This window comes from Pipistrellus hanaki (assembly GCF_964339955.1).
Source record: "Pipistrellus hanaki genome assembly, chromosome: 5".
Lineage (NCBI taxonomy): Eukaryota > Metazoa > Chordata > Mammalia > Chiroptera > Vespertilionidae > Pipistrellus > Pipistrellus hanaki.
In genome coordinates, this window is record NC_140507.1 from 88618531 (window position 1) to 88640635 (window position 22105).

General features: G+C 42.1%; 1 protein-coding gene across 14 annotated transcripts in view; it reads right to left on the bottom strand.

The window, feature by feature from the left end:
• Positions 1-223: 223 nt before the first annotated feature.
• HNRNPM (heterogeneous nuclear ribonucleoprotein M) overlaps positions 224-22105 on the bottom strand; it is a 45653-nt gene continuing 23771 nt past the window's right edge. For 4 of the 14 annotated variants that reach the window (XM_084884819.1, XM_084884818.1, XM_084884826.1 and 1 more), the window contains 8 exons: positions 20515-20575; positions 16703-16804; positions 14978-15022; positions 14451-14528; positions 5966-6019; positions 3241-4043; positions 2529-2580; positions 224-646 (listed from right to left, as the gene is read on the bottom strand). In XM_084884819.1, coding sequence (XP_084740945.1) covers positions 483-646; positions 2529-2580; positions 3241-4043; positions 5966-6019; positions 14451-14528; positions 14978-15022; positions 16703-16804; positions 20515-20575 — 1359 coding nt within the window. In that variant the 3' untranslated portion in view covers positions 224-482. Of the gene's footprint in view, positions 647-2528; positions 2581-3240; positions 4044-5965; positions 6020-9949; positions 10049-14450; positions 14529-14977; positions 15023-16702; positions 16805-20514; positions 20576-22105 lie in introns of all 14 variants that reach the window. The other 10 variants (XM_084884814.1, XM_084884823.1, XM_084884816.1 and 7 more) reach the window with 6 other exon arrangements.

The following is a 22105-nucleotide window of genomic DNA, read 5'->3' on the forward strand; positions in this document are numbered from 1 at the left end:
GACAGGACAGCTAACAGCCAAGTCTCCATTACCAACACAAGGGATTTCAGGTCCACTCAGGATAGTTTCATAATTAGTTCCTAAAGGGGCAGGGACCACAAAGAAGCAAGAATGGGGATGAGACTCCTGGGATCACAGCTCCAAAGGTAGAAAGGAGAATAAGTGGTTCCTGCTCCCAAATGTCAGGTGGTGGGCCCACAACACACACACAAAAGCAAGCAGCTTTCAGGAACTGGTATTTATTATCAAAGTCATATTTGATGTCAACAAGATGCCACAACTACAAAAAAAATTGCGCACATTGCAATCTCAATGCAAACAGTCAAATGGAACCCCAGTCATTAAAAAAGTAATTCAAATTACCCCAAAAAGCAACTGAATTTTTTAAACATCTTTATACATCCAGCCAACAAATTAAAATGGTTAACAAGAAAAAATACAAATTCAGAGGTCTGGTATCGATGTTTAAAAAAGGCAACTGCTTAAGCATTTCTATCGATTCGAACATCAATCTCTCGGCCACTCAGCTTCATCCCATTCATCATCCGGCAGGCTCTCTCAGCCACCTCTGGAGATTCAAACTTAACCACACCGCACCCCTTGGACTTCCCATTCTCCATCTTGATGTCCGCATACAGCACGTGGCCTGTGCACAGGGAGGGAAAAAGAGACCACAACTCATCAGGCAAACCAGATCTCAGCCTCAATCTGGGCTCCACTCAGTCCAAATCACCCGTGAACGTCGGTGGTCTGAGCCAAAGGGAGAGTAGAGCACGCCCCACCCCTGGTGCATGAATGCCCAGACACAGTGGCTGGAACCGAACTACTCTAGCCCTCAGCCCAATTCCCATTCTTCTGCCAACAGGAAAAATCTGAGCAGCCCCGTGATAAACCTTCCTGACAGCTTCAAATGCAGGTCTTTACACTGAAGAGTTAGCCAAAATTGGGGGGAGAGGAGGTTTGAAGCCAAATTTATAAGCAAATTTTAGAGTCTTCATTTTTCACTACACCAAATCACCACGTTTACAAAGCCATCACCAATATGATGGATACTTTTGCACTATCCAAATATAAGCTGTGTAATAATTAGCAGTTTTCACATATTCATTCATTCAAGCACTGATTAAGCATCCAGGTATGTGTCAAGCACTGTGGAAACAAGTGCACAGGAGAAAAAGCCATAGAAACACAGGGCTCTACTTCAGAGACTGCCAAGGACATGACAGTGTAGCCAGTGCTAGGAGACCACAACTCTAGAGCCATTAACTGAGAAAGGGTCAACATCCTGAGAGCTTCTCCTGGGAAAGTTCTGAAACAGTTTAAGTTCACCAGAGGACTTGCTGATAACAGCTCTCAACAGAGCACTTCTGGAGAACAACACTTGCCAACTCGGGATTCAGAGACAGGAGGGAGATGAAAGAGAAAGAGACCAAGCTATACAGGGGCTTGTGAGTTTGAACTTTTCTCTTGTCAGCCCAGGGTCACCTCCAGGTATGAGGCCAGGGGGATTGCATGATCCAACCTGACTTTTCAGAATATCTACTACAATGTGGAAGCTAAAGAGTGGAGACAGAGGGCAAGAAGAAAGCTATTGGGCAATAGCTAACCCAAGAGAAGAACCAGGAGAGCAGCATCATGGTGAAATATGAGCCACTACTGAAACAGGAAATGAGAACACTTGAGGAAGCTTTGACCTAGCAAGCCAAAGCCACCAGGCCTCCATTTTACATGGTTAAAAGAACAGAAGTTGCCCCAACCAAATGGCTCAGTTGGTTGAAGCATCATCCCATACACCAAAAAGGTGGTGGATTTGATTCTTGGTAAGGGCACATATATGAGAGGCAACCGATAAATGTTTCTCTCTCAATATAACCTCAGATGAGAATTAAAAAATAAAACACACACACACACAAAAGAAGTGAGGGATGGGTAGGGTAGAGGTCACCCAGAGACAACTTACTTTCAACCAAAAAGTGAGCCTACCAGAATGGTTGCCTGATGTGCCAGAAAACCACAATCACAGACCCTCAGCTTCACCCACATATAAGCTACTGCATACCCAGAGCCTGGCAGTGCCACACTGCAGGACCTGCTGGGAGAGTGCTCTCTGAAGCACAATTCAAGTAGGTTCTATGGTAGATAGAAAGAGACCTTGTCTCAAATGTATTAATTTTATTTAGGTCTGTTACTTAGAAGCCATATGACCTTGGGAATGTGACTTTGCCTGATCTGTGAAACTGGGACCATGCTATCTCCTTTCAAAAACCATAAAAGGAGAAAAAAGATTAAGGGTAATATGAAAACAAAGGTGAAAAGTGTCTGACACATACAAGGAAACTCAACCTGCTTGAATATTTGCATAGGCAGAAAAATGGCAAGTCCCATCAGCCCTCTAGAGTAAATAGAAAATGGCTTTTAAAACTAGGATGGAAGGTTCATTGCTTGACTCAAATGAAACATCAACAAGCTAAAGATTTCTGAAGCCACAACATATGGAAGCATATAGAAAACATTTCTCAAACACTTACCACATTCGTTGAATTTGTCCTTTAGCATCTTCCATGTAAAATCAAATGGGAGCTAGGGGGAAAAAAGAACCGACTAATGAGTGATTCAACCAAATCATAATGTATAAACATTCCCATTGTCTCTGAGGGTGACTTAAAGGATTTCCTATTACACAGAGAAACTGGCTGACCTCCCAACTGAGACAATCAACAGAAAACAAACCGGTCTGGAATGAGTTTTTAAACTACCACACCAGGTTTACTCCATTGTAGCTTTTTCTGTTCGTGGGAGCAGCATTCAGAGAGCAGAATGCATAGCTGCTTATGGTTCAGGTCACAGAAACACTGAATAGTAGCTAAAGGCAGTCAATTTGGTACAGATAATTCACATACAACCATTTTTTCCTCTGTATTGTCAGACCAAGGTTTAGTGGCTCTTCAAGCCAAGAGATCAGAAAACTAGAGTTCTTCATTTCACTGTTCCGTCTAGTACTTGGAGAAGCCCAGTGTGTTCACAGAACCCACTATTCTTGCTGGGGCGTATTGTAAGCTGTCACATTTCCTCCTCATCCTACCAGCACCAAACTTGGGGACAGTGACAAGGTGGCCTTGATGCTACTCAGCTCCCTTTCTGAAGAGAACATAACCTCTGACTTCAACTGGCCACCACTGACTTCCTGTCTCCCCCTTTCTTTTGTGCCTACCATTGAGAGATTCCAGGTGATCCACTTACATTTCTCACAAATATCTGGCAGGCCTTTCTGGCCACCCCAGGAGCATGACCTCCAGCTCCACCAAAGGAACCTGCGAAGCTTCCTCCAAAGTTGCCACGCTCCATCTCGATGGCACGGTCAAAGCTGGCACTGCCACCGCCACCCATGGCCAGGCCCATGCGCTCAATGCCAGCACCCAGGGCCGGGCCCATGGCGGGACCCATGCGCTCCAGGCTGTTGGCGCCCATGCGCTCCAGGCCTATGCGCTCCAGACTGTTGGCGCCCATTCGCTCCAGGCCCATGCGCTCCAGGTTGTTGGCGCCCATGCGCTCCAGGCCGGTGGCCATGCGATCCATCACAGGGCCCATCCGCTCCAGGCCAGCCCCCATGCCTGCGGGCACCATGCGATCCATGCTCAGGCCCATGCGCTCAATGGCAGGGCCCATACGCTCCACACCAGAGCCCATGCGCTCAATGGTCTGGCCAACACGATCGATGGGTGCGGCCATGCGCTCCAGGCCAAAGCCCATGCCGGCACCCATGCGCTCCACGCCAGACCCAATGCGCTCCATGGTCTGGCCCATGCGCTCGATGCTGGAGGCCATGTGGTCGAGGCCGAGTGGGCCCATGCGCTCAATGCCAGAGCCCATGCGCTCGACGGAGCCCATGCGGTCCATGACCAGGCCCATGCGCTCAATTTCAGAGCCCACACGATCCATGCCATGGCCCAGGCCTGCGCCCATGCGCTCCATGCCAGCACCCCCAATGCGGTCAATGCCGGGGCCCATCCTCTCGATCCCAGGGACACTGCCTCCACCTCCACCTGAAAGAGCAACATAAACACAGGCAGATGTCAAGGACTTGTGGCAGCAGAGTGACCTGGGTGCAGAGGGCTAGGTACTTCACAAGCTCACCCATAATTCAAAAACTAAGCCCCACATAACTTATCATTTAGAGATCCCTCAAATATTGACAACTATTAAAGCTGGGTAGTAAATAAATACTTCATTCTTCCTACTTCTGTGCCATGGTTGAAATTTACAAAACAAAACTTTTAAAAGGAAAAAACCCACTCTGGAGGATTTGTATTGACAATGTTGTCCATGTTACTTTGGAAGTCCTAGTAGTGTGACAACCTTTTTGAGACATAGCTGTAGATTCCTGAGAGCTCTACAGGTTTCCCACCATCAGATGGTCACCTGTTGTAATGGATTACAAGGTGACAATTCAAAATCACTCAACACCTTTATCCTCTCCCAACTTGTCCCTTTAAGATGCCCTGTTGGTGGCCAATCCGGCTGCATTTCCTTAGCATCTCCAGAGCATAGAAAAGCTATAATATAAGCAAGAAGAGGCAAAGAAAACAAATACCAACACCATCATAGGTCCTTCTGTGCATAAACAAACACAGACATCCACTTCCAGGGAACCTTACTCTGTCAGAGAAATCGCCAACCAACTTGTGTGTAACTTTGCTGGCTTTGGAGGATAAGAAGCCTGTAACACCACAGAGTGGATTATGAAAGAGGCCTAGGATCCATCCCTCACAGTTCAGCTGGACACATGCCAGCAGTCAGCAGTGCACAGTGACCCTGTGACACTTGCCACTCTGGACAAGGAGGATCGGACTCCCACCACCAAGGCCACTACCCTCTCCTTTTCCATAAGCAGAGCTCGTGGGGCCCTCTCACTCAAGCTTCACCACCAGCACCACTGTCACCATCTGCCTCTGAAAACGGGCAATTGAGCCTGCATCCCAGTACAAAATTCAAGCTAAGAACAGAAAAGTTAGCAGTTTCCATAACTGATTCCTTAACTGAGCAATATCGTGAACTGGCATGAGTCATGCTCCTTCTCTATTCCTGTTTCCTTGGGTGAATAACAAAACACCAAGTGGCAAAATATATGCATGATTTTAAGAATATTAGACTTTCAGAGTAGAAATTTCTCAGAAATTATTTTTTAAAAAGACAAGAAACTTCTAGAGGGGAGGTTGTGTCCTAAGAGCATCAGAAATGAAGCCAATCTCCCCCACCACCACCACCACCACCACTACCACCAGCGGCAGAGAACTGGGAAGAAATGAGTTCTAGAATCAATCCACCACAGAAAGTGCTTGTAAGTGGAGCCACCAAGGAAATGCCAAGACATTCAGAGCCATGAGGACAAATTAGGTTGAAAATAGTACATTTAGTTTTAAGTACGCATTTTAAAAAGAGTATAACTGGGAGGACATATTCTAAAATATTTATAGCATTCATCACTAGGCAGTGTAATTTCAGATATTTACTTTCTCCATAATTTTCAGTTGTTATGAGTACATGCATATATTTTTTTAAGCATTTTTATGTATTGGGTGGCATATTTTTACAATCAGATAAAATATTTTTAGGAATTTACAATTTCATAGTATTGAAATCAAGAAAGCCCCTAAAGTATATAAACACATTATAATAACAATGACAAACACAGATCACATGGCACTTAAATACTCTTTTACATGTATTAACGCATTTATTCTTCAAAACAATCCTATGAGGTAGTAGGTTCTATTGTATCCACATTTTACAATACAAAAATTAGATAAGTTCGGTAACTTGCCAAACGTCACACAACTAGGCAGAAGCTGGTTCCCACCCCAGGCAATCTATTTTAGAGCCCATGCTTTTCATCATCACACTTTACTATGCCTGGTAATAACAGCCTATTCTAAAAATCAAAACAACAAAACTAAGCGTTTCCTACCTCCTCCCTGCTTTGCAATGATCTCTCCTCTCTTCAGTGCATTACTTAGGATTTCTAAGGAAATCAGGAAGAAAAAAATATTAGCCAAATTTCTCTATGGTTAATAAAAATTTATTACAGATTTCAGAGAAATAATACTAATTACAAAATTTAAAAAGGAAAGTGAGGGTGGGGGGTTGAGAAATACACACAGACAAGATCATTTTACTAGAGAATTGCAAAATCCTTTTTAACAGGTCATGATGGGAGGAGCCCACATAGCTCCATAGTGAGGCCCAGTTGGGAGAGCCATCTGGGAATGTGCCCAGCAAGCCCATGTATACCCATTAACTGAACTTGGAAAGTCAGATGAGCAAGAATAGAGCCAGTGGTCCAGACCCTCAGTACTCACAGATGAGTCTGCACTCACCCACACAGATCCAGTCAACACATTAATGTTATGCAGTAGCAAAACTAAAGCTACATTTACAGCCCCAAACCCTGCAAACCAGCAGCAAGTGCATGCAGTGCTAGAAATGTGACCTAGTTAACAAGCTGTGAACAGAAGGATTTCAGCAAGGTAAGCCCACCAGCCCCACCTGGAAGGAGCTGGGTGTGAGGGTGACTAAGTGATAGACAAAGCCTCAGGAAAATAAAAACCCCAACACATTCAGCTGTCTAAGACAGAAAACACTGCTGCTTGCTTGGAAATGGTTCCAAGTTTGTGGAGTGCTATTATTAATGGTAACTTTTATAAGTTTATTCTCAGTCTTTCATTATGTAGAGGAAACCTGGACTGTGCTACTCCCAACCTGGTCTTGAAGTAAGCTCAGTAACATGGATAATAGTCACTGGTCACATCAAGTATTATGGCCATGACCACAAAGAGATTAAACCCTACCCCACAACTGTTTCTAGTACTGCAACTGCCTGCTAAAGAAGGAAGAATAATAGACCTCCAGCCTGCCTGCAAGCCCACAGTGCAGGACTTATTCCTCCGTAAAGTCTATGATCCTGCTCAGCAGGCCCAAACCTACTCTCACGTTCCTAAAATAGTGCTTAGATCAAACCATTCCTGGCAAAAGCCTTCACAATGGCTCCACCACTGATTTAAAGGACAAATTCCTTTCATTATGCATTCATTCACAGGCCTCCCTGCTCTGACTCCCAACTTGAATCTGTTCTTCCAGTCTCAGACAGATCAACACCTGACAAGCTTCTACACCTGACAGTGTCTATCCTCTTCTGTCTTCCAGCACATCTTCTACCTATGATGAACTCCCTTGGACACCAGTCCCTCTAGTTCAAACCACATTTCCTGCTCAGGTCTTTCAGCAGCATGCCATCTAGGGCAGAGTTTTTTAAAATCTGAACACTCAGAAAATCATTATCTTTGTGTAATGCTTACATGGCCGCTTAGGGCTCAGGAATCAATAACCCTACCAGCTCCCTTGCTAAGCCACTTTTGTATACTGACCTCCAGTGCTAACTGGAGCCACTCTTAGCATTGTCTCCTCAGCTGCACTATCTCCTCCCCTTCAAGTTCAAGAACCACATATCTATCTATATCCCTATAGCATCAAGTACAGTTGTTTGCACAAAGAACTGCCTTTACAGGAGAAAAGGGACACTGAGTAGCGAGGCACTATAGAAAGTAGCACCAAAATAAATGAACTGTCAAATAAACATCACAGAAAATTAAAATCAAGAACAGAATTTGGAAAACCAATCCAGGCAACTACTCTAAAAACCTGACAAATATTTTATTTGGTACAAATAGTCTGATGACAACTAGCAGTAAGGAAATCCAGATAAGGCCCCTTGTTCTTGTCACTTTGGGAGGCTTCAGTGCAGATGACAAACTCAATCAGTACAAATGGTGCCAAAGCAGCAGGAGAGAACAAGGCCCACAGATGATATTTTTATCCAGGTCAGGACATTACCAGTTTCCGGTAGCCACATGAAGTAACCTCTCCAGATCTACTGTGTCACTGTGTCATCACAGAAGCACCATAGAGCAGCAAAAGATTAAGGGCTCAGAGCAGAAAAAAATGCTCTTAAGAACAGTTACCTACCACCTGTTCTTCTCACCCTGGTAGACACAAATTGGTATTTGCAGCCAAATGACATTAAATTTTTAAAAACATATTTTTATTGATTTGAGAGGAAAGGAGAGGGAGAGAGATGAGAATCATTTATTAGCTGCCTCCTGCACACCCCCTACTGGGGATCCAGCCCGCAACCCAGGCATGTGCCCTTCACTGGAATCAAATCCAGAACCCTTCAGTCTGCAGGCCGATGCTCAATCCATTGAGCCAAAAGGGCTAGGGCCAAATGACAATAAATTTTAAAACATTTTAAAAAAACATTTTACCATTTCAAACACAAAATCAAAGCCAGTTGTGGAAATAAAATTTTAACTGACCTACTCATATATAAATTATAAACTCACTCCCAAATTCTAAATCTCTGTATTAATCTAGAATCATATCAAGCAAGTTCAGGGGAGAAAAAAGTCTTTACTACCTGCCTTGTAAAAAATGAGGAAGTCATTCTAGTTACTTAACCACAGACAGGAAAAAAAGTGAAACAAGTCTCCATCAATAACAGTATCTACTCTGATTTTCTACTAATTCTCAATCTTCATGAAGAACACAAAGATGAGGTCCTAAAAATAATGTACAGAATTAAGAATTATCGCCCTGACTGGTTTGGTTCAGTGGATAGAACGTCGGCCTGCGGACTGAAGGATCCCGGGTTCGATTCCGGTCAAGGGCATGTACCTTGGTTGCGGGCACATCCCCAGTGGAAGGTGTGCGGGAGGCAGCTGATCAATGTTTCTCTCTCACAGATGTTTCTAATCTCTATTCCTCTCCCTTCCTCTCTGTAAAAAAAAATCAATAAAAATACATTAAAAAAAAAAAAAAGAAAACGAAAAAAGAATTATGCCTTGCCTGGCCAGTGTGACTCGGTGTTTGAGCGCCAACCTATGAACCAGAAGGTCACAGTTCGATTCCCAGCCAAGGCACATGCCTGGGTTACAAGCTCCAGTCCCCAGAGGGGGTCATGCAGGAGGCAGCTAAATGTTTCTCTCTCATCAATGCTTCTATCTTTCTCTCTCTCCCCCTCTCTAAAAATTAAAAACAAAACAAAACAAAAAAAAAACCCTGTCTCACTAATGTGCTGATTGATTACTCTTTCTAGCATAAAGTCTACTATAGTTCAGCTCATACAAACTAGACCCCAAAAGCCCACAGAGTCCCATAAAGACAAAGGCTGAGCGCTATGAGGTTGTAACCTAGCAGTCTCTTATCCGCAGGTGAAGACGAGTTAGAGCAGGTGCAAACCCATGCTCTAAAATACCTTTGAGAGAAACAAACTTCTGAGTGCAGGAATAGATAATCTCCTTGCAACACACTAAAAAGGAGAATTAAGCTGACAGTAATAAAAACACCTAAACTCAAAACAAGGGGAGATGTCCATGTAAAAGTAAAGAAATTGCTTTGTAATTTAACTAAAACTAAAGTGAGTTTCTCTGCATTTAGGCAGGCACAATACTTAAGGTCTTCCAACGTTAGAAGACTTCTCTAGTTCCTCAAGCTCTGTCGAAAGGCATCAGAAAGCACACCAGGCCATTCTTGCTGACTGGAACAGCATCCTGGCCTAAGCAGACCTACAACCCACTTGGCAGGGCCTTGACAATCTCCACCAGAACAGAGCACCAGTTATGTGAGTACAGCAGTTCCAACTCCCACAGACAGCAAATATCTCATACCAATGTTGATAAAGAAGACACCAGAAAAGACTAAAAGTAGTGCTATACACAGAAATAAAAAATTCTAGGACGAAAAGTCTTTATCTAGATCTAGAAAACATACACTATTTTTAAGACTAAGGAAGAAAACCAGCAGACTCTGCCTAAGAAAGAACCTCCAACACCAGAGTGCTCCTACACCTCCATGGGGCAGACCCCCGCCACCATGGGGCCCACAGGGCCTTTCTTACCCATTCCTCTGCCAAGGGGCTCTCCAAAGCTTCGAGACATTCCCATCTCGTTTCTGGCAAAGTTTCTTTCAAATCCTCCACCCATGCCACGCTCCATCTCTGTGGAAAAAAATATTACCCTAGGCCTTTCCAGAAATACATTTTAGATATTAACAAAACAAAAAACTCTTATAGACACTACAGCAGCCACCACCAAGTCAGTATGTTTCGTTTTTCTATTCAAAACCAACATTCATCCTTTATTTCTAAAATAAAAAGTCACCTCAAGTGAATCCCTAAAAGCAACCTACCTTACTCAATGAAGGACTAATTTACAATGTCCATTACAGCCACACAATGGGCACACCAAGCACCTGCTACTAGTAACTGACGTGGGGGACTGCAGAGCATGTTGAGTCAAAGGTAGGCTGCAAGACAGCCTGTTTATGTACCAGCAGCAGCAGGTACCATTTCTGGTGCATTTGCCACATGCCCTGCCCTGCCCTGCCAAGGGCTTTATGTATGCTACTATTTCATGGAATCCTCACAACCCGCCCATATTACATTCCACCACATCTGCCCCTTTTACAAAGAAACTGAGGCTCAAATGACTTCATAACTTGACCAGGGTACCATTCCTGGTTAAGGGGTGAGGCGAAGGTTGAAACCTAAACATAATGTAAAAGCCCCACTGTACTATACAAGCACAACCATTTAAATACACACACACAGTATTATTAGAGGCTCGGTGCACAAAATTCATGCAGGGGGTGGAGGGTGCGCGGGCAGGCTCCCCTCAGCTCAACCTGCACCCTCTCCTCTCTGGGAGCCCGGACGTTCTCTGCCCTCTGCAGGGCCTGGCCCTGTGGTGGTGGCGGGCAGCTCATGTGCCTGACCCCCCAGGACTGGGGGACTCCGGCAGGGCTGAGGGGACTGGGCATTGCCATTTTTGTGGCAGTGATGTTTAATTTGCATATCACCCTTTAATTAGATAGAAGGGCTAGAGACCCTTTGCACTGGCCTGCGTGATCGGGCTGAAACTATTTTTGGTGTTCCCTGAGGGGTCTTGGATTGCAAGAGGACAGAGGCCAGGCCAAGGGACCTCACCGGAGCACGACTGGGGTCAGGAAGGGATGCAAGAGGTTGGCCAGTTGGGGAGGGACAGTGGAATGGGAGGATTCCAGGGTTTATCTGGCTGTCTCGTTCAGTTACAATCAGCTGGACCCCAGCAGCAAGCTAACCTACCAGTTGAAGCATCTGCCCTATGGTGGTCAGTGCACATCATAGCAAGTGGTTGAGCAGCCTTAGTGTATCATTAGCATATTATGCTTTATTTGGTTGAACAGATGATTAGACACTTAGCATTTTAGCCTTTTATTATATAGGATATGCCCAAGTATAACAGGACATCTCTACTGACAACTGGAATGGTTCCATTTACATAATGGAATTTAGGTAACTTCATTTTTTTTCTATGCTGACAGCAGGAGTATTTATATTTTACAATGTCTTTTAAAAACAACGGTCTTACTGTCCCAAACCCCACCCTATGGGAATGGAAACCAATGTACCTAGTAACTGCTGTCAGTATGGACACTGAGCTAGTTGTATATTCTAAAGCAGTGGCCGTCAACCTTTTGGACTTCAGCTGATGACTGCTACTCCAAAGGTCTCCAACCTTTCGGACCTCACGGACCACCAGTGGTCCATGGACCATTGGTTGGTGACCGCTGTTCTAGACGGTTTTCACTGTATGCTTTAAAATAACAGAAAGCCCTTTTAACTTGTAATTTGCAGGCAAAAAATAAAATGCAAATCACTTTTTCTCCTTCCCATATTGAGAGGTCATTGAAAAATCTAGTTTATTATCTTGCTCCCTAGAAATATCAGGCAGTCAAGTGCTATTTAAAAGACATATTTTATTGCACAACTACAAAATAATGGCTATATCCTTATAATTTCCATTGAAAGGAGGCTAGAATTAGTATGGAAATCCAACAGTTTTGGCAATGGTGGACTTTTTTTTTTTTTTTTAATATATTTTTATTGCTTTTTTACAGAGAGGAGAGAGAGGGATAGAGCGCTAGAAACATCGATGAGAGAGAACTATTGATCAGCTGCCTCCTGCACACCCCCTACTGGGGATGTGCCCGCAGCTAAGGTACATGCCCTTGACTGGGATCGAATCCGGGACCTTTCAGTCAGTCCGCAGGCCGTCGCTCTATCCACTGAGCCAAACCGGTCTCGGCAAATAGTGGACTTTATATTCATAGCTTGAAACAACCCAAATGAATGTCATAGATTAGTGGCATGCTATCTGCTGGACATGTAGGTAATTTTCCAAGCCTATGTCTGGTAGGCAGAAAAGAAATCCCAGAGTGGCCTGTAACAGATGGAGCTCTCCAACGTTATTTTAATCCTTATCATAAGCCTATGAAGAAGGTAGCACCCACCCCCTTTCAGATAAGAAAGTCATATGCAGTCATTAATGCATTGGTAAAGGCCTAAGAACTAATCTTCCCAACTGTCAACAGGCCACAGAAGTCCAGAGTGTGTAAGTGTGTGTGTGTGTGTGTGTGTGTGTGTGTGAGAGAGAGTGAGAGAGAGAGAGAGAGAGAGAGAGAGAGAGAGAGAGAGAGAGATTTTTCACTGTCAAATACTGCATCAAATCAGTCATTATTTGATATATGATTATCTTTCAATTCAAGTTTTTTACATCCATTCTATCAAGATTTAACAATCTACTGGTTGACTGGACCAAAAAATCTGATTAATTTCTAATCTGTCTAATGTTATCAGCACCTGCGACCATAATACTAGTATATGCATTGTAGTCATATATAGTATCAACTAAACATTAAATTAAATCGGAAACATATTCTATTTTTTCCTAGTGATTATAACTTTCCTTGAATCCAGCACCCCAAGGGATCTAGAGTTGATTCCACCAAATTAGAACACATTTCAAATAAAAGAAAGTCTGCTCTCTATACTATGGAGAATGGAGGTGGACTCAAGTATCTATACCTCAGAACATCCAAGAACACAACCTAAGAACACTGTGACTCTCCACGGGAATCAGCACTTTAAACCTTTAATCAAAACTAACTGCGGCATTCTAGCTGCCAGGCCATCAAGGACTTTGTCCATCTGGCTCAGCACAGCGTCCACTGTTCCCAACTACTTCTACATCATTTCAGTCTACTCAAGAGTAACAACCCAAATCCCCTTTCTAATGACTCATCTATTCTAAATAAATACTTTATCAAGCCAAATTTCTCCAACTTTTATTTTTATTAAAAATCGCATGCACACATAAATCACAGGCAAGCTGAGAACACATTGGCAACACAGACCTTTGTCCCTTCATTCCTAACTCATGGTGAGGGTCTTCCTACATCCTTTTCCCCCATCATGTAGAACAAAGTACCTCATGAAGAACACTTTACTCATCAGAAACATAGTTTTCCAGTTGACGTCTGATATCTATCCTAGTAAGGTATGATTGTTCTCTATAACTCCCCGTTATACATTACTACAGACCAGCAAAGAAAGATTTAACTCTAGATCCTTAATGGCTTTCCATTCCAAGGAATTTTATATGTATAAAGAAAGGAGTGTTCCCAAAGGTGAGGTCAGAGTCTACCAACACCCCAAGGATTTAAAAAAGACAAGAGTGCAGTTTTCTTAGGGCACACTCAACAGCCCTGCCTAGTGAGGGAGGCTGCTTGAAGCAAGTGCTAGGGACAATTCTAAAAGGCAGGACTGCAGCATATTAAAGAGCCAGACTCTGGAGCCAGAAAGCCCGGGTCCATATTCCACCATTACTAGCCATGTGACCCTCGGCAAGTCACTCTGGGCCTCAGTTTCTGCTCAAATGGGGATAACAGTACCTACACATCATGTGGTTCTTGCAAAAACTAAATGACACAACACACTGTCATTTTAATATTATCATTATAGTTCTATTAAGAGGTCAGAAGGGCTGTAAGATTTGAATGATAGTAGACAAAAATTTGTATTATGTAAAAACTAAATTAATGCTTCTGCTTACAACTCAAGAATCATCAGGGAGAAAAAAAAAAGAATCATTAGGGCAAATGATCAAGAACTCATCAGTCCTGCACTCTAGGGTAGACATGAACTTTATAAAAAATGATGAAGAAACTAATCCCTTACACTTAGAGACCATTTATAAAGGGTGCAAAACATAAGCACAGGTATCTACCTGATGCTTGCTAGTGTTGCAGGAAAAGGGATAGCTTTAAATTTTTATTGAACTGGAGAAGATTCAGAACACGGGACGTCTCAAGAGTTTAGTGACTAAGAGAATAAATACTAGCTTCTAAAATACAAACTTATGGTTTTACTGATATTTAAGGCAATACAAAGACATTTGATTGGGTAGAAAAGTGGAAGGGGAGAATAGTGTATTAAAAATGGGTCCACTACCTAAAGGTCACACAAGACCCAATAGCTAGCAAAAAGCAAGAGGCAAGCAGGAAGGCAACACTTGTCTTACCGTTTATTCTGCCCATGTTCATTCCAGATCCAAATCGACCCATGTTTTCCATACCACCACCAAAGGGACCCTCCATGCCTGAAAAGAGAATTCACATTTCAGCACTATCCTTATAAGACTGATTAGGAAAAGAAAACGGTTTTCCCAAGTTTCATTTGGGCATATTCTATCTTCTGCCAAGAACTTGCTTACCAAGTTTATGAACTTTTAGAAGAAAAAAAAATGTTAGTGCTTCTTGCTTAAAAATCAGCACACTCAAAAGATCTGATCCACCCCTTCCATGAATCACTAAGAGAGGCCCAGAGAGATGAAGTGATTTTCTCAAAGACATAAAGCCAGTAAGTAAGAAACCCAGAACCAAAAGCCAAGACACCACTGAAAGAATTGACAGGTTAATTTCAAGACTTAAACTTTTTTGAAGTCAAAGTAAGAATTTCATGTAGGCTTCAGAGAAACAAATAGGAAAAAAGAGAGAAAACCATAACTAAAAGCATTCATACATCCGTACTTCATTTTAAATTTCTTACCTCCCATTTTATTTATTCCAAATCCTATGCCTTCCATTCCCATTCCTGAAAAAGAAAAAGTCAATGCAAATTAAAATGTCAAAGCAGTAACATTTGAACTTAAAACAACAACAACACACACACACACACACACACTCTAATTCAGCAAATGTAGAAATAGCACTGATTATGAATATATTTTCATTGTCAAGAAAAGGGAAGGAAGTGGGAGGACCATTTCAATTGTCAAACCATCACATTCCCAAAAAAGTGTTTAAGCCTTTAACAAAATAATCACCATGTGACTAAAAACTTATGTAGGGTTCTCATAATTTAATTAAATGCTCAAGACAGTTTTAAACATGAAATCTTATAAGATATAGACTAGGTAACATTCATTAAAAGCTTATTTTAGAGAGAAGTATATTTAAAAATCTTTTTGAAAGGTAAAATTCTATAAGCCAGGGGTGGGGAACTTTTTTCTGCCAAGAGCCATTTGGATATTATAACATCAATCATGGGCCATACAAAAGTATCAACTAAAAAATTAGCTTGCTATGTTTGGTCAAACATTTAATTAACTCACCCCGAATGCCTTGGCAGGGCCAAACTAAATGATTTCGAGGGCCTTATACGGTCCTGGATGGACATGCCCCACTCCTACTCTAAGTAAAAAGCAGTTCCTAATAACATTGAGGCTTCCTTCCCCCAACACAGGCTGCCTTTCCTCTTAGGTGTCAGGCAGGAAGGTGTGGTGGTCAGATTAGTAGCGCCATTTTGAAGGGTTGGCTCAGGCTTTAGTTAAGCCCCAGAGTTTAAACTGAAAGGTAAGGGATATACAGAACTGATAATAGCAAGGTAGAGGTGCACCCATCTTGAAATTCAAAGGATTTCAAGAAATAAAGACTTAAGCCTAAAGTCATAAAAATATTTAATATATAAATGCTCACTGCACAGAAACGAAAATGCTAAGTTTAAAGTTTGTTATATGCCAAAACCTTTATTCATTATCTATTTCTTATCTTCTTTGAACAAAAACAAAACTGCATCACATGTCCTATGGCTTACAACTATGCTGTCATGTAATGAGGCCCCCCAGGCCTTTTGGCATCCCATGCCCCTACCTCAAGAAACCGTTATCAACACCTAGTAATAGATTGTGGCATCGCTGTGGTCCCATGATCAGGAGACCTACAGTCTCTGTCACTGATAGTGTGACCTTGAGCAAGAACAATTCTCTGGTTTGCCTCCTTTTATTGAATAGCTTAACTGAGTCAGCTAAGAAGGTTATGCAAGGATAAAATGCTAGGTATGATGGCTTTAGGAGGGAAAAAGGAATCAATTCAGGAAAAATACAAAAAAGCAGGTGCACTGACTGGTTTGATCAATGATTAGAGCCAGTGTGTGGGGCAAATGGTTGCAGGCTTGATTCCTGGCCCTAATTCGGGAATGTATAGGAGGCACCAGCCAATATCTCTCATATCAATGTTCTTCTCTCCCTATCCCTCCCTTCTACTCTCTCTCTAAATATCAGAAAAAATATCCTAGGGTGAGGCTTTAAAAAGAAAGAAAGAAAGAAAGAAAGAAAGAAAGAAAGAAAGAAAGAAAGAACTTTGTTCCAATTAAATCTTTATTCCTTTTAAAATACTCAATGTCCAATTATCTCAATAATTACTTTAATTATATATTTATGTTACTTTTCACTTCCCCATAATTCCCCAATCAAGGTGGCACTGTAATTCTCACCTGCAGGTCCTATATTTCCCATGCCGATGCCTTTATTTAGGTGATTGGCATCGATAGGCTGCCCTCCTGGTCCTAACCCCATGCCTATACCACCAAGTCCATCTGAAAGGAAAAGAGAAAATCAGAAATGTAAATTCAACTAACTTAGGATAAACCATGACTCTCAACAACAAAAAGTCCTAACTATCAAGCTCCATTTCCACTCACCTCTACAACAAGCACAGGTTCTTTTTTTCCCCTTAAATATATTTTATTGGTTTTTTACAGAGAGGAAGGGAGAGGGATAGAGAGTTAGAAAACATCGATGAGAGAGAAACATCAATCAGCTGCCTCCTGCACACCTCCCACTGGGGATGTGCCCGCAACCAAGGCACATGCCCTTGACCAGAATCGAACCTGGGACCCTTCAGTCTGCAGGCCGATGCTCTATTCACTAAGCTAAACAGTTACAGCCAAACACAGGTTCTAATTCTTAACTCAACAGTGGTACACGTGAGAGCTCTCCTTTTTAAGGCTAACCTTTTACAGATTAGGGTTTGTGATATGTAAAAAGGTGCAAATAAAAATCAGTTCACTTGAAAGTTATAGAGAACTATGAACAGCTCACACAATAAAAATTATGAGCTCCGATTTGTTTTCCTAAATAGGCAACTCAAGCCCTGGCCATTGTGGCTCAATGGCTAAAGTGTCTCCTCGAACACCTAAAGATCACAGGTTTGATCCCAACCCTGATCAGGGCACATATGGGAGGCAACCCATTGATGTTTCTCTCTCGCCCCCTCCTTCTACTCCTTTAAAAAAAAAAAAAAAAAAAAAAGCAATGGGAAGGGTGAGAACAAAAAAGAAAAATGGGGCAACTCAAGACACTAGGTGGCAAGTGTGACAAATATGCCCACTTCCACCTCCCGATCTCTACCCACAAAGCTTCCGAACCCATAGATTGATACCCAGCCCACCCTCAACTCCACATGCTACACAAACAGGGACCCAAGAATACAGACTGGTCTCAAAAGACCAAACAAGGTTTGCCCTGACTGGGTGGTTTATCTGGTTGGAGTGTCATTCTGTATACCAAGAGACTGCAGATTTGACTCCAGGTCAGGTCACATACCTAGGTTATAGGCTCAATCCCCTATCGGGGCACATATAGAAGGGAAGCAATCGATATTTCTCTCTCCAAAATCAGTAAAAATAGCCTGGCTGGTGTTGCTCACATTGGTTCAGCATCGTTCCAGACCCCAAGAAGGCCAATGGTTTGATTCCTGGTCAGCAGCAGGCAGCCAATATATATTTCTATCAATGTTTCTCTCTCTCTCCCTCTTTCTCTCTCACTCCCCCTTCCTCTCTTAAAAACAAACAAACAAAAAAACACCTTAGCCTTAATGGATAGAGCACCACGGCCTCAGGACTGAAGGGTCCTGGGTTCAATTCTGGCCAAGCGCACATGCCCAAGTTGCAAGCTCAATCCCCAGTAGGGGGGTTCAGGAGGCAGTCAATCAATGATTCCCTTTCATCATTGATGTTTCTCTCTCTCCTTTCCCTCTCTGAAATCAATAAAAATATTTTTAAATAAATAACAAAAATATTTAATAGGTAAAATAAAAAAATTTAAAGTTAGTCAACAAGACCTGAGATAGTGTCAAGACTTGCAGTGCTCTAGTTGATCATGGTCTGAGGCTTATACCAAGAACAGGCAACTGTTTTTTGAATGGAAAAAGGTTCATTAGAAAGGGGGATGGAGGAGATAAAAGAGGGCATGGGGGGATAAATGGCAATGAAAAGAGACTTGCCAGGGGTGTTGAACACACAATACAATATATACAGATGATGATTGAATATATTGAACTGTACACCTGAAACCTATAATTTTATTAACCAATATCACCTTCCCCCCCAAAAAAACTAACAGAGCTCCCAAGTATTTATTATGATTAACATCCCTGTTTTTAAATTACATAGAAACAGTAGCAGGAAATCACCAAGGTTACTTATTCCCCAATCACTGAAGACTTTTTTAAGTCAACCCTCTGAAATGTGCTCAGAGACCAAAAAACCATGGATAATGGGCTCCCTGGGGCCCAGTGCCTGCCTGCCAAAGTTGCCATTCAGCACCACTCCCCTCACCCTGCAGAAAGTCAACAAGAGCCACCCCCTTGGCTCTGGATGACCACTGCAAATGATCACATTGATTATGACAAAAAAAAAATGTGGTCCTTCAATAAATATTAACTTTCAATAGATTAGCCAATTCCTATTCTTGAAGCCATTGGCGTCTCCTCAATATGTGCCTCTATTATGTTTCTGTAACTCTGAACTACAAAAGCATTGAAGAGTCAGCATTCTAATCTCTGAGGGCTGGACCTCAAACTTAAATCACAGCTCTAGAATGTACTCAAACAGCCCCACCCCAATTGCCTTATCTGGTAGGAAGTCCTTCCTAGCAAAGCATTAGCAGTTCCCACCCTCTCCCACTCCATCCTTCCCAGTTTTCCACCAACACACTAGCCTGGGTCTGCATTGCTGATTCCCCACCCCCATGCTACAACAGGCCCTCACTCCCACTGCTATCTGTGCCAAGGCTCAGCTTACCCCTGGTAGGCTTGCCAGATGAAGTGCCGGACTCACTAATGTGTGCCATTTCCATCTATGCAGTGACCTATCAACTAGCCTTCCCAGTTGCAGCACAAATTTTAACATGGATATTGCAAATAACCCTATATAAAAATTTTGATTGACGCACTTCACATAGCATAACACTCAATTTAGAGTGTAAAACTCAGTTCTTTTCAACAAATACAGTTATGTAATTACCACTATATAAATCAGTATATTTTCATCACCCCAAAAAGAAATCCTATCCCCATTCACAGTCACTCTCCCAGCCCCTGGCAACCACTAATCTACTTTCTGCCTACAGATTCACCTGTTCTGGATGTTTCCTATTGATGGAATCATCCGGCACTTCATCTGGCAAGCCCTCAGGGGTAAGCTGAGCCTTGGCACAGACAGCAGTGGGAGTGAGGGCTTACTGTAGCATGGAGGTTAGGGAATCAGCAGTGCAGATGCAGGTTAGTGTGTTGGTAGAAATCTCAGCCATGCTACAACATGTAGTAGTATTTTGTTCCTTTTTATGGCTGAGTAATGTTCCATTGCATGGATTTACCATCGTACTTACCCACTCATAAGCTAAAATTATGCTGCTATGTATGAACATCCATATATGAATTTTTGTAAGGACTGTTTTTTAGTTCTCCGAGAATGTACCTAGGGGTGGAACTGCTAGGTCATATGGTGATAACCAATCTCTTCTGGACCCAAGTGCAGGCTAGCTTTAAAAATTCCTTTTGCGTCAGGCCTGCGTGACTTAGTGGTTGAACGTCAACCTATGAACCAGGTCACAATTTGATTCCTGGTCAGGACACATGCTCGATCATCATTGATGTTTCTATATCCCTTTCCCTTCCTCTCTGAAATCAATTTTTTTTTAAAAGGAAAAATTCCCTTTGTGATTTTGGCTTCTTCCTCCCTCCTCACCCAGACACTCTTCAAAATGCCCAAATATATTCTTTATATCTTGGACAGCTAGTCGGTCTCACCACAAAACAATCCTAAAAATCTTAGCTAAGTTTGAATCTCTGGTCATTTTTCACCCTGAAAAATTCTATAGGAAACAAAAACACCTTTTAGAATATTTTCTTCAAGAATGATCAAAGTACTACAGGATAACATGGCACAAATTCAAGAGTAATTTTAGTTTTCTGGTTAATATAAATCAAATTCAAAATCTCAACGATAATAAATGAGACACTTACGGGGAAGTTGTTGTGGACGCTCAGGAGGGAAAAAATCTCCCTTTGGTAAGGCCCTCTCATCCTGAAAGAGAATGTAAATAAATCTCATTATTCCTAGAAGGCCGTTGGCAAGAGCAAGAGACAGAAACAACACCCATCGACAGACGACTAGTTTAATAAATTATGAGACACCCTCACTATAGAATACCATGAAGCCCTGGCTGAGTAGATCAGTTGATTAGAGCATCGTCTAAATACCTCAAGGTTGGAGGTTGATCCCCAATCAGGGCACGTACAAGAATCAACCAATGGCCTGGACGGCGTGTAGGAGACAGCCAATCAATGATTCTTATCCTTGATGCTTCTATCTCTTTCCCTCTCACTTCCTTTCTAAATCAATAAAAAAAAAAATTAAAAATCAACCAATAAATGTATAAAAAGTGAAATAAATCTTTCTCCCATACTCGCCCTCTAAAATAAATAAATAAAAAGCTGAAACCGGTTTGGCTCAGTGGATAGAGCGTCCGCCTGCGGACTGAAAGGTCCCGGGTTCGATTCCGATCAAGGGCATGTACCTTGGTTGTGGGCACATTCCCAGTAGGGGGTGTGCAAGAGGCAGCTGATAGATGATTCTCTCTCATTGATGTTTCTAATTCTCTATTCCTCTCCCTTCCTCTCTGTGAAAAATCAATAAAATATATATATTTAAAAATAAATAAATAAAAATTTAAATTCCAAAATAATCTTTCAAAAAAAAAAAAAAAAAAAAAAAAGAGTATTTCTTGCTAAGAGAAAAGGATTAAAATATACCCTCAGGTGTATACTGTGGGGATGGATAAGACCTGGACATGAAGCAAAAGCAAGACTTACATTATCCTTTTCATGCTTTTGAAAACACATGAACCAATTATTTTTTTTGGCTTATATAGAAATTTTTAAAAAATCTTTATTGTTGAGTCTTACAGATGTCCCCCTTAGCAATTATCTATTTTTTAAAAGCTGATTAAAAAAAAAAAAAAATAACTCCTGCCATAACCGGTTTGGCTTAGTGGATAGAGTGTTGGCCTGCAGACTGTGGGGTCCCGGGTTCGATTCCTATCAAGGACATGTACCTTGGTTGCGGGCACATCCCCAGTAGGGGGCGTGCAAGAGGCAGCTGATCAATGATTCTCTCTCATCAATGTTTCTAACTCTCTATCCCTCTCTCTTCCTCTCTGTAAAAAATCAATAAAATAAAAAAATTTAAAAAACCCACAACTCCTATAGTTTCTTTTATGTTCTTCCTGAATGTAAGTGCTAACTACCTTGCCCTCACCACGTTCTAATCATGCTTGTATTAACCATTGTCTTTGGCACAGCCATACCAAGGCTATGTTGAAGCACTTCAACAGAACTTTAAAGGCTGTCTGAACCCAAGACTTAATTAAGTTCACAACAGATATAATACTAACACATACTGAAAACTGGAAACCCCAGGGTATGTAATCATTCCTTAAAATTCATCACTTGCTCAAGCAGGATATTCAACTGACCTGACCCTATCAATCAGCCAACTATGCAAAGAACAATATATCTGAAACTAGAGGCCCAGTGCGTGCACTGGTGGTGGGCG